The sequence below is a fragment of the Drosophila mauritiana genome, chromosome X (assembly GCF_004382145.1).
Source record: "Drosophila mauritiana strain mau12 chromosome X, ASM438214v1, whole genome shotgun sequence".
Taxonomy (NCBI): domain Eukaryota; kingdom Metazoa; phylum Arthropoda; class Insecta; order Diptera; family Drosophilidae; genus Drosophila; species Drosophila mauritiana.
The window spans coordinates 18,339,577-18,356,682 of NC_046672.1; the positions used below are offsets into that span (position 1 = coordinate 18,339,577).

The 17,106-nt window shown below is 45.1% G+C and overlaps 4 protein-coding genes across 6 annotated transcripts; 2 read left to right on the forward strand and 2 right to left on the reverse strand.

Annotated features, from left to right (window-relative positions):
* Positions 1-221: 221 nt before the first annotated feature.
* Positions 222-5,195, forward strand: LOC117148483 (histidine--tRNA ligase, cytoplasmic). 3 transcript variants are annotated; one of them, XM_033315862.1, is made up of 6 exons: positions 222-480; positions 2,396-2,518; positions 2,589-2,804; positions 3,563-3,991; positions 4,057-4,677; positions 4,731-5,195. In XM_033315862.1, the coding sequence occupies exons 1-6, from the start codon at positions 388-390 to the stop codon at positions 4,938-4,940; spliced, it is 1,692 nt and encodes a 563-aa protein (XP_033171753.1). In that variant the 5' UTR covers positions 222-387; the 3' UTR covers positions 4,941-5,195. The 3 variants fall into 3 exon arrangements, with proteins under 3 accessions (XP_033171753.1, XP_033171752.1, XP_033171751.1); XM_033315860.1 differs by having other exon boundaries at positions 393-480; positions 2,254-2,518; XM_033315861.1 differs by lacking the exon at positions 2,396-2,518 and having other exon boundaries at positions 223-480.
* A 585-nt stretch (positions 5,196-5,780) lies between these two features.
* LOC117148486 lies at positions 5,781-7,090 on the reverse strand. Its single transcript, XM_033315866.1, has one exon. It carries the CDS (start codon positions 7,001-7,003, stop codon positions 6,044-6,046), a length of 960 nt encoding a protein of 319 aa, XP_033171757.1. The 5' UTR covers positions 7,004-7,090; the 3' UTR covers positions 5,781-6,043.
* A 4,161-nt stretch (positions 7,091-11,251) lies between these two features.
* LOC117148485 lies at positions 11,252-13,014 on the reverse strand. Its single transcript, XM_033315865.1, has one exon. The coding sequence runs from the start codon at positions 12,788-12,790 to the stop codon at positions 11,492-11,494; it is 1,299 nt and encodes a 432-aa protein (XP_033171756.1). The 5' UTR covers positions 12,791-13,014; the 3' UTR covers positions 11,252-11,491.
* Positions 13,015-13,366: 352 nt separating this feature from the next.
* LOC117148487 lies at positions 13,367-14,288 on the forward strand. The gene has a single exon (XM_033315867.1). It carries the CDS (start codon positions 13,414-13,416, stop codon positions 13,942-13,944), a length of 531 nt encoding a protein of 176 aa, XP_033171758.1. The 5' UTR covers positions 13,367-13,413; the 3' UTR covers positions 13,945-14,288.
* The last annotated feature ends 2,818 nt before the right edge of the window (positions 14,289-17,106 follow it).

Genomic DNA, 17,106 nt, shown 5'->3' on the forward strand with positions numbered 1-17,106 from the left:
TAAATATAAACTAATAATATAAAAACTTTATAATTGGGTAATAAATTGTAGTACAGTAAATATTAATAACAGTGGCCAGCATTCGTGTGTAAATTGTTGTTAATAAATTATAAATTATACACTTTACATGCCCGTCAGCCCAGTTACCAACCATGGTTTGAGTCCGCACTGGCGCACGTTTTCCCACCACGCGACGACGAACGGCCACACTGACCACCGCGTGCGAATTTTTTTTTGGCCAGCAGCGCAGAAAAAGCAGCTGAAAGCTGGAAAAGACAGCATAAATCGCCGTGTCGATTCGAGACGATTGAAACGCCGCGCGCCCGCCTTTTGCAGTGGACTGTCAACCGTTTGCCGTTTTTCATTTTTGGCCACCGAGCACGGAATATGAGTGATACGCGTGAGCAGATTCTGGAGCAAATCAAAGTGCAAGGCGATCTCGTCCGTCAATTGAAAGCAGCGAAGGAGTCGAAGGAGAAGGTCAGTTTTTGGTCGTACTTCCAGTTGGAAACCGACTCACTCCCTCCGCCCAGCACTTCCACTTCCACCCACCCCCCATCCACAAGCATCGCGTCCGCCTTCCAGTGTCATCCCCCTTTGTGTGTGTACAATGGAATAAGTGCAATTGTTGCTGTAATTCCCGGCCCTGCTTTCGTCATCAAATTCGAAATCCCACTCGCATACATATTTCATCAGATCGTCATGCAGTTGAGAATAAGGGAAATAACAAAAAACACACACACATGCTGCGCTGGCATTTGGAGTTATTCGAACTCTTCGTTTTTGCAGTGTAATAATTAGATGAATGCAAAATCGGAAGAGCGGAGCAAAGGAAAAACGGCAAATTAAAGGAGCGCGCTGACTTTCACATTTACATTCGCATTCCCACATTCGTGCCACTCTGTTGTTATTGTTGTCTCGCTCTGGCCAACGGCAAATGCACGGCTTCTGTGTGCGTGTGTGTTAGTGTTGTGCACAGTGATGCCAAACTATCGTCCCCACTATTTGGCTGGAAAGTAGCTTAAATTAGCAGTGCTGTCCGAAGCTGTGACTAATTGAAGCAGTCGTTTATATTAATCTCTTGCTGATGTAAGTCTACTTATGCTTACTTCGAATGCATGCAGCACAATATTTGGCTGGATTTCCTTGAAACTGTGTTGAAAGCAGTTGGAGACTTCTAGAAAACTCAATAAGACCTAAAAGTGCATTTTCCTGATGTTCTAGAAGCTGTCCAATTAGAACAATTATTGTATTGGTATTACATAGTCCAATTGGGATACTTAGAAAGACTTTCAGATAAGAGTAAAAACTATTATGTTCAGTGCTCGAGAAAAGGATATATTAGATGTTTTGATGCGCGTAATAATTAAATTCAATTAGCCAAATGAGACTAATAGCTGGATTTGCATCACCAGTGTGAGTGCTCTATGACCGACTGACTGACTGAAAAGAGAGCGACTGGTCAAACAGGAGGCATGTACAAAAGGCACATGGTGGTTATAGCGATTATATCAAAAACCTGCTAGGCCACAATCAACCGATCCAAGACTTGACGACTGCAACATGTGATTTGGGCTATGAGGCATTTGCAACAACGCTTACCACCAACTGCACTTATTCCTATTGTTCAAATCTGTAGCCTTGTAAATATCTTAAAGATAGATTTATGTACTATTATTTTTAAGAACGATCAGTTTTTCCGTTTTTTTTTTAACGAATTTCCCTTATATCTATCTTCATTTGAAGTTTTAGCTTTCATTTCTAATAGTTAATAGTACAAACTAATTGTCAAAGAGCCTAATTTATGTAATATAATAACAAATAAGCTTAAAGTGACATATTTTTAAATATCACTAAAGTTTCTATTGTGTGTGGGTCCCCCGAGATCAGCTGACTAACGGTAATCTAGCTTGATCTTGTGTGTGTGTGTGTGTGGTGCGAGTGTGTGGTGTGAATGTCCTTGAACTGTTTGGCTTCCAGCTTCCATTATATCGCGTCACTTTCCTGTTTTTTCCGCTTCAAGTGTCATAAAAAGTGTTTTTTAAATTGCAAAAACTTGTTTCCAAAAACGGGAGAAACAATAAAAAAAATCAGCGCTGACGGTCAATGGAACGCAATAATGTATTATTATTATTTTTATTTATTGCTTCAGCTGCACACACACAAAAAACACCGACACACTTCATTTCTTCTCACCATACACTAAACTAGTTGTAAAATAAGCAAAACTTATTGTTGTTGTTGTTTAATTAGGTTTGAAAAGTTGCAAAAGAAAGTTGTTGCAAGTGAAAAACGAAAAAAAATTAGTAACTAAAAAAAAAAGAAAAAACACATGTTGCGTTCAATTGGCCGCCAGTGGCGCTGTAGTGCTGCGTTTCAGTGTGCAACGTTCCAGACGGCGCCCTCTGGCGGCGGACGCGTCAGCTCGTCCGGCGCTCCAGCCCAACGACAACAACAACAACAGCCACAAAAACAACAACAAGCACAAGAACAACAACAACATGAGCAACTGCATCAGGTTAGCATCTAAGCAATCCCCACCATGTCCATGTCCCCCTCTAAAGTGTTTCCCCGCCTCTCCATTGCAGATCGATGAGGAGGTCGCCCGCCTACTGGCCCTAAAGGCCACTCTCGGCGGAGATGCAGCGCCCACCAATCAGAAGTTCACGCTGAAGACGCCCAAAGGCACCCGGGACTATGGTCCTCAGCAGATGACCCTGCGCCAGGGCGTTCTGGACAAGATCGTCCAGGTGTTCAAGCGCCACGGCGGCGAAGCCATCGATACGCCCGTCTTCGAGCTGAAGGTGAGTTCATTGGAGTGGGATGATGTTCTTCAAGAATAAGAGAATTATTGGAGGATTATGTAAGGAGTTTTTGTTTAGGTGAACAACTAGAAGGGTATCCTAAAACCATATTAGTTCTAATAGCTTTAATTCTGTTTCATTATACATTTTAATGATCGCATAGAAAAGCTCCATACTTATGAATTGACTAGCTTATATTTAAAATGTCTGACTAATTATGCTTTATTTTGGGTCTATTTTTAATTTAAACTCAACATTTCACAAAATATCCAATTTAAAATAGAGTTATTATATTATATTATATTATATTATAGTTGTTCTCAAAAACTGTTCAGAGTAAAAATGCAGGATATGGTGTCTACAATTCCCAATTAGTTTCTGGCAGGTTATTCGGTTGTTCTATATTATAATCTCAGAATCAACACAAACGACCTTGCTTCATTTTGTTATTAAAATTAAATTATTTATATTGATAGGGTCTTGAATGATTTATATATAGCATTATGATAGCACTGAGCTGCACTCAAAATAAGTGATAAAGCCGCAGGAGCCTTGAATATGCTAGCTTTGTTTCTAAATCTCTCTTATTCAATTGGAAACAAATGCTATAATGACTAAAGTAACATAATTCTAATGGTTCACCATCGATAATTTTGGTGTTAACGTTATTTAGGTATTTAAGCAGAAAACACATCTGAAAAATATCTTGTAATGTGTCTAGATCTTCGACTCACTTTCCTTTTATCCATTCCCCACAGGAAGTGCTGACGGGCAAGTACGGCGAGGACTCAAAGCTGATCTACGACTTGAAGGACCAGGGCGGTGAGATCCTATCGATGAGGTATGACTTGACCGTGCCGCTGGCTCGTTACCTGGCGATGAACAAGATCTCGAGCATCAAGCGCTACCACATCGCCAAGGTCTACCGACGCGACAATCCGGCGATGACCAAGGGTCGCTATCGGGAGTTCTACCAGTGCGACTTCGACATTGCCGGCACCTACGATCCCATGCTGCCGGATGCCGAGTGCGTCAAGATTGTGTCGGAGATACTGGACACGCTGGACATTGGAGACTATGTGATAAAGCTAAATCACCGCCAGCTTTTGGACGGCATGTTCCAGGCGTGCGGAGTGCCGGCGGATAGCTTCCGCACCATCTGCTCTGCGGTGGATAAGTTAGACAAGGTGAGCACCATCGCTGCTAACTGCAATTGTGGTCAATAATGTATGTAATGTATCTGTTATTCTAGTCGCCCTGGGCGGATGTGCGCAAGGAGATGGTGGACGAGAAGGGCTTGGACGAGGCCGCAGCGGATCGAATTGGCGAGTACGTGCGACTGAGCGGCGGTGCCGAGCTGGTGGAGCAGCTGCTGGCCGACGAGAAGCTCAAGGCTGTGCCGAATGCAGTGAAGGGTCTGGAAGGCATGAAGCAGCTCCTCAAGTACTGTTCCATATTCGGTCTGGATAAGCGCGTTAGCTTCGATTTGAGTCTGGCCCGTGGCCTGGACTACTACACCGGTGTTATCTACGAAGGTGTGCTCAAGGGAGAGTCCGCCACCGTGGCATCTCCGGCAAAGACATCACAACAAAACGGAGAGCAGGCGAACGAGCCGGCCACCGTGGGATCCGTGGCTGGAGGCGGTCGCTACGACAACCTGGTGGGCATGTTCGATCCGCGCGGCAAGGCTGTGCCCTGCGTGGGCGTGTCCATTGGCGTGGAGCGCATCTTCTCGGTCCTGGAGGCGCGTGCGGCTGCGAGCGGTCTGAAGTTGCGCACCAGCGACGTGGAGGTTTACGTGGCCTCCGCTCACAAGGGTCTCCACGAGCAGCGTCTGAAGGTTCTGAACCTGCTGTGGGACGCGGGCGTGAAGGTATGTTTGAGTTGAATCCAGGAGACTGCATAATAATCGTAAAATCCTCGCAGGCGGAGCACTCTTACAAACTGAACCCTAAGCTGCTAGTACAGCTGCAGCACTGCGAGGAGCACCAGATTCCTCTGGTGGTGGTCCTCGGCGACGCAGAGCTGGCGCAGGGATTGGTCAAGCTGCGTGAGGTGACCACGCGCGAGGAGACCAACGTAAAGCTGGAGGATCTGGCCGCCGAGATCCGGCGACGGCAGCAGTCCTCCGCCTAGGCTCTTTTCACGACACTGATATTAGCGACACTTAAACGCTCCCGCTCCTAATTTATGAACCATCCAGCATCGAAGTATATGATTTTTTTTTCCTATTTGTACGTTTTGTATTCTTGGTGTCCTGGCCGGAGGCGCCGCGTGCTACTATGCTTAGGTCTACAGTGTAACCATAGGAATAAGTGCGGACAACTTATACCAAAATGAACACTAAAAAGAAACAAATAAACGCAGAAGCGACTCGCATTTAAGCCGGAACCAATTGTTTTTCTCGGGTTACGGTATATTGTTCAATGTCTGCAAGACTTTATCGTAAAAGTTTGTTATGTGTGGCGTTGCGTTGCCTGAAAGTATGCTCCATATTCAAATACCCAACGCACGCCATTTTTTATACTTTTAGGCATTTGCGTTATAAGTTTTGATCCCATTTTGAAAGCGGAATGCAGTCTACAAATCTTAAAATCTAATGAATGTCAACTATCTTGCAGATTCGCGACGCGGAGCAGCAGCCCAGTCAAGATCGGTGTCAGCATAGGGATCGGGAGGCGGAGGAGCAGCGCCGAGGAGCAGAGGGCGGTGCCGTCTGAAGCGGTGGCCAGCATGCCGGAGACGCTGCCCGCCACTGCGACGGTGACGGCGTCGAGCATCGACTGCACCGTGGCGGTGCTCAAGGTGCCCACGCCCACCCTACAGCTGCCGGAGGTGTGCAATCTGCAGAGCCTGGGGCTCATCATGGAGCCCAACAACATCAACATCGAGCTTAATCCCGCCGCCCTCGTCACGCCCGCCATGGAACCAGTGGGATTCAAGGTTAGTCAGTCGTCGATTAAAAAAACACAAAAGCAGCCTTATATTCCTTTACTTAAAATTTTGGCCACAAGAATTGAACGCACATCGAATTAACACTGATGGCTCCTTCTCGGGGTTATCGGGTACATGGGTCAAGAGCAGCGCGATATCCTGGAGGTACTCAAAAGTGGTGGAGGGGCAGTAAAAGTTTGACGCAATCCCCAGCTGCTGCTCCGTTTCCGTCCTCGGCTCGGAGGTTTGGGGGGAAACTCCACTGCCGCACAGCCACCGCTGTCTCCATTTCGCGAATATAGCATCTACTGTGGCTCATCTGCAATCTCGGAAGGTTGCACCTCCTTATTCATTGCCCACTTGATTATGGTATCGATGTGGTCTGCTAGGACCGCTATGTACTCGTCAGTGGCTGGTCCCAGAATAAAGGAAGCATAGTGTGCGCGGTCCATATAGAATCGAATTAACCAGCGACCTGGCTCCTCCCACCTGTTCAAAAGGAATGGACGAACGATACGCATGCAGTAGCTCAAGAGATTCCATAAAAATTCCCAGCAGTCAACGTAGGGGTTAGGTTCGTCATGTCGGAGGATCTGATTCCACCAATTATCCCAGGAATCGAACAGATGGATCACCTGTTCCGGAATATCGTTCTCCTCTGAGCTCAGCTCGGAACTCGCCTCCTGGAACGGCATCTGGTTCATCGCGGAGCTTGGCTCGTCAAGATCCACCTGCTTCTCCTGCATCTGTGCATGGTGAGCATCTGTGTAACTCTTGATTTGCTTTTCTATCCAGAGGATGGAGGGATTGCGAGAGAAATTGGAGTTACTCTCCCCCGTCCAGTTGGACTGGTATTCATTCTCAAATAGCATATTGGGATCATAGGAGGCGTTGAGGCCGCCCCTGGCGCGTTGATCCAGATTGATGATACTCGTTGAGGATTTGGAATTTGTGCCCATCCTGAGGCCTCCTTCCTCCGATTTCCCCATTTCATCGACAGCACTCTCCAGGCCCAGCGGCTCCGTTATCTTGGGGAAATTCTCCTCACGGATTCTCACGACGCATTCGTTTGGCGACTCATTCCTTCCAAACAGATTCCGCAAACTCTTCTTCACGGTCCGGGGATGAAGCTCCTTGCAAGGATCGGAGGAGGCATACAGAACGTAGCGGCCCGCCGTGCTTTGGTTCAGATAACGATCCCGATACTCGGCGGACAGCTCGGCCACCAGCGATTGTAGGATGTGCGTGTTAAAGTACTTGGTCATCTTGTGATTCGAAGAAATTTATTTATTTATTTTTTTTTTTGATAAAATGTTAAATGTTACGCTAAAGGCCTGAAAGTGAAACTGTTTGGCAGGAATTTCTAAGCATATTTTACACTGAGCGCAAAGCAGGCCTTGGAAAATGATTTTAAAACGTAGAAGAACTGAAGAAAACCACCATGTGGGTGCTTAAGTAAAATATTTGCAAGTTAAAAAAATTGTTTTTTATGTAAATAAGAAGTTCATACGTTATTTGCTTAAATAATAACTTTAGTATGTTCAAATTTAAACAAATAATCATGGCATCATAACATTTCAGAGTGCAAGAATACCTTTAAAAGTATTTGCTCATACCATAAGCATCCACATTTTCGCACTGTGTACCGCATTTGGCATCTCTTAATTTAATTATGCAGAGCAGAGAAATGTCAAGCGGTTCGCGGCTGCTCATCGCCTCGTTTTTACACTCGAACTGAGTCCTGATTGAGGCTGTCCCCGCATTTCTCATGCTTCAGTGCGTCCAATTTGATGGCAAGGTGCCAGGGGTGGCTGTTTCATAGGGGGGGTTTCATTTCTGAGGAGGGCGGAAGCGGGAAGTGGGGTGGAATGGCCGCTCCTCATTCAAATGACCCAACGCAACGTAGCGGCGCACTGATTCTGACAGGCGCCGCCACAGAGATCTCCGCCAGCTAATACTGTTTTAATATGAAATTTCATTTCATTTCAACGATTGTCCAACAATTTGTTGTTGCTCTCACTGCCATTGTTGTTGTTTTTGCTGCTGCCGTTGACATGTCACTGCCATGAAGTTGAAGGTTGCCAGGGGTCGCACAGTGTGCTGGAATGGCTCCATTATCGCCCGATGACCTTGCCCCCCCCCCCCCCCCCCACTCTGAGAAACCAAAATTTACCATTTAATTTTATTTATAAAAAACGTAAAAATATTTAACCAAATTCAACAAACATGCACATTTCATATTTTCTTCAATTTATAATTATATTTACCTCATATTTTTAGAAGGATGTACTAACATACTAACATATATGGATTTATATATTCAATTTTTGTGTTTATTTCAGTGCTTATTACTTATAATTATATATTTGTGTTCATATTTTTGTATATATCATGTGTAATGCTTATTATATTTATTACAGTCATAAATCTATACATCTGAAATATTTTATTCAATAAACAAAATTAAATGCACTAAAACCCTGTTGAAATTAAATGAATTTTTATTTTTCAAATAATACCCGCACAAGTGATACACTCGGCTTTATCTTTAGCTATATCAATAGCAAATACATATTGTCCCACTGTGCAGCACGGTGGTGGGATTGCAGTGGACTGTGTTGGGCTAGGATTTCGAGGTCTGCCCTTGGTAGCTCGGCCCGAACCCCGTGTGCAGTGATTTGTTTTAGGGGACTGGGATTGGGATTGGCATTGGGCATTGGGCACTGGGTTTCCGAGTGGAACTGGGAAGAGGGTGCACTTCAGAGGGCGACTGATATCATTCAATGCTTCTAATTTACGGATTAATGAAGGCGCAACTTTACATATGGAAATGCTAGCTGCACCGCGGCGATCGTGGGAAGCGATTAGAGAGTGGTGCGGTGGTTTGATGTGGTGTGGTGTGGTATAATTGGGTTCGGTGGTGCGAGGGAAGGTCCCTTTTAAAGTCGCCCGTCGCATTGTCATTGATGGATTGGGTCATAAATTTGTGATTTGCTAAGCTCGACTGCCATTTTCCAGTCCAGCCGATCACGAAGTCAACTCGTATGAATATTTATGCTTGGTGGGTAATTTCCCATGTGTGTGGGAGTGTGAAAAGCACAGTACATATGTACATATATTTCCCTCGGTCAGTTTGAGGTCAAATATTAATGTATTAATGGATCAATGCCAGAATGGAACAATAAATTCAGCTCAGATTCGAGCTGAGGCTTATATCTTTAATATCCTGAGATCCTTGGGGAGTTCCTTCCGCAGTTGCCATGTAGATGGATACAATCCATCTGTCCGCTTCAGTTTTCCAGATCCAGCTCATAAAAAATGAAACGGGCGTTAGTGGATATACTTGCTAAAGAATTCATTGGTCACCTTTTATTTTGGCCGTTCCCAGGACCAATCACTATCCAAAGGATTGGCACTACAGGGTGTCTCGCTTGTCATACAGACATATATGTATATGCCCCTCGCATCCCAAAGTGTCCTGCGAACAAACACTAATAATATTAATAACGATTATCGCCCGATGGAAATGAATCTGGCTCGGCATCGGAATCGGATTCAGAGTCATAAATACACGACGCGCACTCACTCACCTCATTCATCCGTCCATTCATCGATAGTATCTCTGCTCCGGAGCGATCCGGGTGGGTCGGGGGCAGAATCCGGGCAGCGGAGCCACGCGACGGCAGTTGCTTATCGCGGGTGACCAGAGAATCGCCACGTGCGATTCCATTGCCAATTCCATTCATAGTTCGGCCAGCTCATGTGTGCCAGCAAACGGGTGATGGGTACGATGGCGGGCAAACAACTAGCACCGAAATAAGTACTATACCTTAAATACACCTGAAACTTTATACTTCAATACTCAATCTTCTTAATATAATATTAGAAACTTAATTTTCACTTGAATAGGTTTCAAAATCAACAAAAATTTTTCAAATTGTCTAGCACTTTAGATAAAACGATGTACTTTTACATTTTAAAAATTTGAAATCAAGATAAACCTTCCTAAGTGGAGATCCTTGAGTTCTAGTCATATAACATGGAATGCATATTTTTAAATGAATGATGACTGCACTTCAAATCAGTTACCTTCCCAACGATTTTATGACAAGCCAATTAAACTACTGAATTGATCGGCTGCTAGTCTGCTGCCCGCGGCTGTGCTGAACCACTAGCAACTGCTGGTTGGGCGGCGGGGGACTCGAACCAGGAACAAAGACAGCGACCGGGACCAGCAAATTTGCGTGCAATCGTTTGGCCTGCGTTTTTAATGACTTTTTCGACTCGAGCCGGGTTATGCCAACCCCGACCAACTGGCAACTGGTAACTGGCAATGCATTTAATTCGATTATGAGACGCCGGCTTCCTTGGCATATAATCATTTCGGTGGTGGCTCGTCGAAAAGTAATTGAAACTCCGGCTGTAAGTGGAACGCAGCCAGGCGGTTGCCAGCCTGCCCCCATCCTCACGTGCGCCGGAGTACAACTAATGTGGGTGTTAACGGTGTGTTAAGTGATTCGCCATTTGTTGTAGGATCGAACCGAACAATCCCAATTCGATGGCGACGTCGACACCCGATAAGTATCGGATTCCTTGGGCACTGAACTGAGCTCGCAGTTCCAAGTACTGGGTGCTGGGTACTGAGTACTTGGCACACACGTTTCACACATATTTCAAGCGCCTTTCACTGCGGATGGAACTTTTTATTTCCGGTTTAAAAACGGATGAAGGCACTGGCGCACAAATGTATCGACTTACAGTGCAATGTGCCTGCGAGGGATTTGGAAATGCTTGAGGAACTTAATAGTGTGATTTCTTTTTTAACCCCTAAGTTCTAAAATATATTATGATATATCTATAAGAAAATAAAAATTCATTACAATACTCACGGTTTCATGTTGAAAAACCCTCCTCATTCATATCGCCGTGTGTCCCACTCGTTAATGGGTTAATTCAAAGGTGCAATTTATCTCGATCCTGGAAAATGTCGTCCCATGTCGCCACCACCCCGGTTTTCCCATTGTTTCCCTATTTTTGTGGCCCCTGTCCGGAGATCGGCTAATGAAAACTAAAAACTTCAATTACCAAAAGAGCCAAATAATGCGTTTTTAAACCCAAAAATGTACGAGTTAAGAGCGTCCAAGAAAATTGTGATAGATGAGGGTTTGGCAATGTTTTTTACGGGCCACTTGTTCGGGACCGCCCCCCTTGGATGCCCTTCTTTAAACAAAGAGAGTGACCAAAAAGGCGCAACAGCGACCGAAAGAAAATGGCAATAAATCAGGGTAAATAACACACACAAGTACCAGAAGTCCCGGAAAAGGGGGCGGCACGAAAGGGTATTTCGCTCCGAATTTCCCAACGGGGTGATTATTTAAAATTGTGCAACGCATAAATAGAAGTCCAAGTTGGCAGGAGGCGGCAGATGTGGGACCCAGGTCCGAAATCTTCTGTTTATGCTCTTGTAATTGTGTTTTTAGCTTATTGCCTTTGCTCGGAATTTGTACCGCAGGGATACACACGCACACACTACACACTCGGCCCAGTTCCATCGACATGGTCAACATCAGCTGGGTATCCAAGCCCAAACCTTTTTAACTATGAAATACATTATAGGAGGTTTCGCAGAAATGTTCGTCTTTAATGCAATTCAAATGGAGCGTAAGAGATAAAAGACATGAACAAATCATGCCTCATATCTATGAAATACATTCGGCTGAGACAGACAGCAGGTCCTGTTGGTTTCAATTACATCAATTCGAAGAATAATCGTCAAACAAGCGGATCATGTGGGACTCGTGAATACCTTTCATCAAATGAATCACATATACACCACTTGACATTATGTTGTGGATGCGGACTTTGATATCCTTTCGTAGTACAGTGTTCTCCAGATGCTCCATGCCGTGTAGGATATTTATGTAAGGTGGTATATTTACGTAAGGCCTACGTGTTCCCAATATTTCAAATCTAAAGGCCAAATCGCGCTGAATTTTCTCAATCTCATAACAGAATGTCAGATTGTTCTTGCTTGTATACTCGGTGACGCCGAAGTCCACAAAGTAGATACGGTAACGGCCGCGAAATATGTCAACGATTTTGGCGCGATAATAGCGCCCCTGATATGGGGCCAGAACCATGTCCCAGGCGCGGAAATCACCTGTGCCCCTTTTCATAACACCTTTGCTCCACGTAGGCACTGCTGGATCATCAGCGAATCGGGCGTAGAACTCGGCATGGCTAACGATCCTGGTGACATGGACGCGTACAATGCGGCCCCGTTCGCGACACTTGGGTTTATACCGTGCAACAAATTTGGCCACTTCCCGAACGTTCGCATCCATGTTTCCGTGCCCATCGCCTCTAACCACAAGGGGCTGTGGTTGGTTGCGTGGAGTATTCCGGATGTCGTCCACCAACAGTTCGAGGCCATTACTGCCGAGGACGCGCAGTCTAACATTCTGGGTAATAAATACATCATTGACCAGGCGGCATTTGATCGTTAGCGCCGGCAGCTTCTTAAGCGCGAAGATGCGCTCTATGCCGGACAAGTTGGTATATTTGGCATTGGCGATCATATAGGCACAGTAGCCCATGGGGTAATCGGGGGCGTTGATGGCGACGCGAGAGATGCGATTCTTGGCTTCGTCGTAGAATGCAAAGATTTCACCATAGTTGGGCTGCTGCTCCAGTTCCTGCAGTTGCACCTGCCCCTCGGCTAGACATTTCAACAGCTTGGAGCCCCGTCCATTGATGGCCACGTAAAAGACCGGTAGGTTCTTGAGCAGCACGGTGCCGCTTAACACGCGTCCTATAGGAATTTCCCCGATTTGGTCCATGATTTTGTAGAAGGTTCCCACAACGGACAGAAGGTGACCGCCAAGGGGAGGATACAGGGGGCTCTTCCGCGGATTCAGTGCCAAATTGTTTAGCCTCTTCTTTGAGTTGACGCATTTGGAAACCGCCCGGATGGGCTGAAGCAGGCAGTTGGACATGGTTTGTGTTTCCACCGACTGTTGAGTTACCACCAGATTGGAAGTGCCTCCTTCCATATTATATTATTCCTTCCTTCAAAATCTGCTTACAATTTCTGGGAGTAATTTTGGCAATTCTTGGCGTTGTCAAAAAGGACAGTATCAGGGTAGCACTTCTATGAGTTATCGTGCTTTCGATATCGATAGATCGAATTGGCTAAGCTAGCAACGTCTGTGTATTGAAACACCGATGATCGAGTGATTTTGATTGAAAGCTTGTAGCAGTGCGCGAAAATAACACATATTTGATCATTTTATTTTTTTAAGACAATGAAAAATAACTTGAGCTTATTCGCAAATTATATCAAAATTCTTGTTTGGAACTAGATGTACTTAATTTTGCGAAGTAAATTAAAATGTATAGTATTCACAATATACTTATATGCTGATAAAAAATGCTGATTATTCAATGGCACTACAAATAATTGCCAGTTCAGTAAGCTTCAATTTTATCAGCAATCGGCTTGTGTTTTGTTGCGCACTGTACTAAAAAGTAGGACCGTACTTAAGGATTTACCTGAAATGTGGCCACACAACATTTAGATTAGCTTTCTGGGTTCGAAACCAAATGAGAGGGGTGGAAGAGGGGTCAGCTGATTTCGACTAGATATCGATAGTGACGCCAAAGTCGAGCTGCCGAAATGTCGCAAGTTGGGCAATTGCATCCGAAATCTCCGCCAGCAACGGCTGGAGCAGAAGCAGGAGCAGGATCTCCCCAAGCAGCCGCTTCGGTGGCCGTGGCGGCCGATGCCAACGAAACGGAGCTCATGGTAAAGGTGATCATGGACATGGGTTATCCGGAGGGCGAGGCTCGCCTGGCGCTAGCCCAGAGCAACAACAACGTGCAGCGGGCGGTGCAGATCTTGGTGGAGGGAATGGATAACGGCGAGTCGCGCAAGAGGCGTGGCAATCGCATGCGATTAAGGCAACTGAGCAGCTCCCTCATGGGGAATCCACTTGCCACGGATGAAGCCATCGTCCAGATGATGCGGGATCAGAGGATCGCACAGGCGCTGGCCGAGTTGGTGAATGGCAGCAGTGTGCAGGCCATGGAACTGCTGCTGACCGAGGAAGAGGATGAGCCCGAGGACGAGATGTCGGAGGAGGAGCAGCTGGACACCAGCCAGGAGCAGTCATCCTCATCTGCCGATGGCTCTTCGCCTAGCAACTGAAAGGGTTAGTTAGTACTGCTTACATCTATTAGTTTAAGTTTTAGATATATGAGAATGTTAGTTTTCAAGTCCCCTGAAGTTAAAACAAGTTCTTTATAATTACGTTTTCAGTTTGCTATTATGTCTTAAATATTTTATTAACGTTATAGTAAGTGTATGTATGTTTATCAGAGTAATTAATATTGTTATTAATCCACCAACGAAGGTTTCCACGTTAAGGCGTTAAATGTTTATTTAATATTTGAAAAGTGTCAATTTAAAAGTATACTTATATTTAAGTTCAGTTTACAATTATGGAATTTCGTGAATATTTGCATTAAAGATATTGCTAAGGTGTTAGTGAAGATGAATCCTTGTTGTTCCTTTTGGAAATCTTCTGATTGAAACTCCTAGTCAATTTTTTATATAATTAATAAGTAAACTTTGAACCGCTATAGATTTTTTCCAAAGAACCTAACAGTTTGCAAAGTACCATTATTTTTATTATTATTATTATTGTCAATTAAGAGCAGTATATGGAATCAGGGCAGTTCGAGGATGATGTTACCTGATGTGCTGGTCCCTGAAACGTTTGGGTTCACCCCAGCCATCGGGAGACATTAAATGCACTAGGGCCACCCAGGCCAATTTCCCCCGAGCACTTTGTTGTTGTTTTGGCGGATGTGACTCCGGTCAAGGAGCGGAAGAAGCCGGAACTGAAAGCAATAGCAACAACAACCCTGTGGCAACAGCAATGCGCAGCTTGTCAACCCTTTTCGGCCCGATGATTAATGATCGCTCTTTTATTTTTTCAACTCCAGCGTTTTGTACTGATTTCAATTTACCGCCTTTGCTCACAGTTCTTTGGCGTAGATTGGAGTACATATAGTGCATCCCCCGGATTGCCGTGGGCAAGGGGAAGAGGGGTATTTCGCAGTTGAAAAATTCTAATTAATTTTGACTTGCAACCGTTGACACTGTCAGCCGCAGCCACGTAACCCACCCAGCGTTTATCGCGTTTGATCGGCGTTGCGGCGCACCGCAAACTACAGGAGGCGTCAACCCCTGGACGTCCGTCGTCCGTCGTCCGATTCCTGAATACTCCGGTGCTCCGCTCCGGTGACTGCTGCTCCACACAGTCGGAACTCGAGGCGTAGGCGGCGCCGTCTCATTTATCAAGGGCAGCCAACTGTCGCCGCTCTTTTTGGGCTGTCTGGGGTTAAGATTGCGCGGGTTAAGTCAGATTGCAGATTGCACAGCGAAAAAGTATGGCAATATATTGAAAAGAAATCTGAGTTCTGCGTGCTTTAGTTTGATACTTTTTTATATTAATGACGAATGAATGATGAACACTGCCAGTCAGAATAATGCTTAGTTAGGTAACTATTCTTATAGCTATTTATCTTGACACATAAGAAGCACTCAATGAGTTTGTACCCTTTGGGGTAATCAAAGATAGAACTCTGATGGTGCTCTTCGTCACTACGTGGATACTCTGGTAGTGCAATCTTGTTAATGCTTTTAGGAGGAGGTTTTTTCATGCTTTCACATAGGATCTTTCATTTGATCCATTGCAACTCACATTCTCAGGCATATGTATGTTGACCATTGACCTTTCACAGTGTGAACCCGATAAGGTAGCGTATTCCGAACCCTACGAGCATTTCAGCACGTTCGATAAGAACCGATTCGATCGGGGTTTTTCTACCCGTGCGTTTCGAGTTCCGTTCGGTTCGGTTTGGGTTCGCTGGACTTTAAAAGGCAATTGTCACGGCCCGTAAATTAGATGTGGAGAAATCCGTAATTCGATACTGCGATGACGTCGCTGACAATGGCATGCAATCAGGCCTGGTTGTCCGTCGACCATTACCTTTGCCGCTTGTTAACTTCGTTTGCATAAACAGTTCGGGAGGCGGGTCGGGTATGAAGGGGCGGGGCATTATCAATATGTTGACAACAAGCCAGCAATAATAATTGCAATAACAATTTGCCGCGAACCCAAGAAGCGTGCGAAATGTGCCAAAAGGCAGCGAAGGGATGGGTTTCGATCCGGTAATTGGCCACATACATAAAAGATGGCAAAAACTGGTAGCAACGAGGCAAGACCTCGTTTATAAGTCGATGTTGCGTCGATCATATTTAAACGCATTGTTAAGGCAATTTCCAATGCAAATGAGCCCGCAACTGACGATGACAAACGAAGACGGCCTGGGAAGCCTACTTTCCGGCAATCGATAACCGCAACCGAGAGTCCTGCCACAGGATATATGGACACGGATATAGATACAGATACAGATATAGAGATAGATATATATGCATGTGTATGTACATAGATGCCCGTATGTATGCGAACCGAACCGCAGTTCAGATTGAAGTGCCAGCCCGGTTGGCTCACTTTTTATTTGCCCAAGCGCTTAATTGTGTAAAAAAGGACCGATGATAGTCCTGCGGCTGAAGGAGCAGCTGCCGAGGGCTGCCAATTAATAGATGGAAATGGATTTGCGTAAGAAATATGCGTTGCCGCTTCCACCCCCCGCTACCCACTCGCATTTCCGTGGGCCAACAATGGCGAGCGAGCGAACCAGAGACAATTAGGCAATTATTTGCGCAAAGGATCAAAACCAAAACAAAAAGCCCTGCCCTGCCACCCATTCACCATCCGTTCACTGCATCCATTCCACCACCCATCCACTCACCCCCTGGCCATCAGCCGCATGCTTGTGGGAAAGCGCTCAATGGGTCCATGGGCTCGAAACTCGTGTGTTCCAAATTCCGAGGCCAACAAGGATGAGCAACGCCAGCTGAGGTGACCAGGTTACCTTGGTTAGCCTTTTTAACTTGCGATCTTGGCTTATACCAGAGTTCTATAGATCGTTATTTAACTTCTTGATGGGTAAAACCAATTTCCTGGAGATAGAAAACCTGATAACACAGAAACAAAAAAATAGATCAAATGCTCGAGTTCGGCTTTGGTGACCCCGAGCACTGACACATTGTTGTAATGTGCTATTCTGATTTCAATGTTTCTAAAAATAGGACTTATCTTTTATTAGATTGTGATGGAAAACTTAAGTATTTAAAGAATGCAGTTAAAAGGACAAAATTATTTAGCCAAGCTTATGCTTTGGTGACCCCAAACTATTGTGCTTTGCACAAAGGAACTTCTATAATTAGCATGACTAA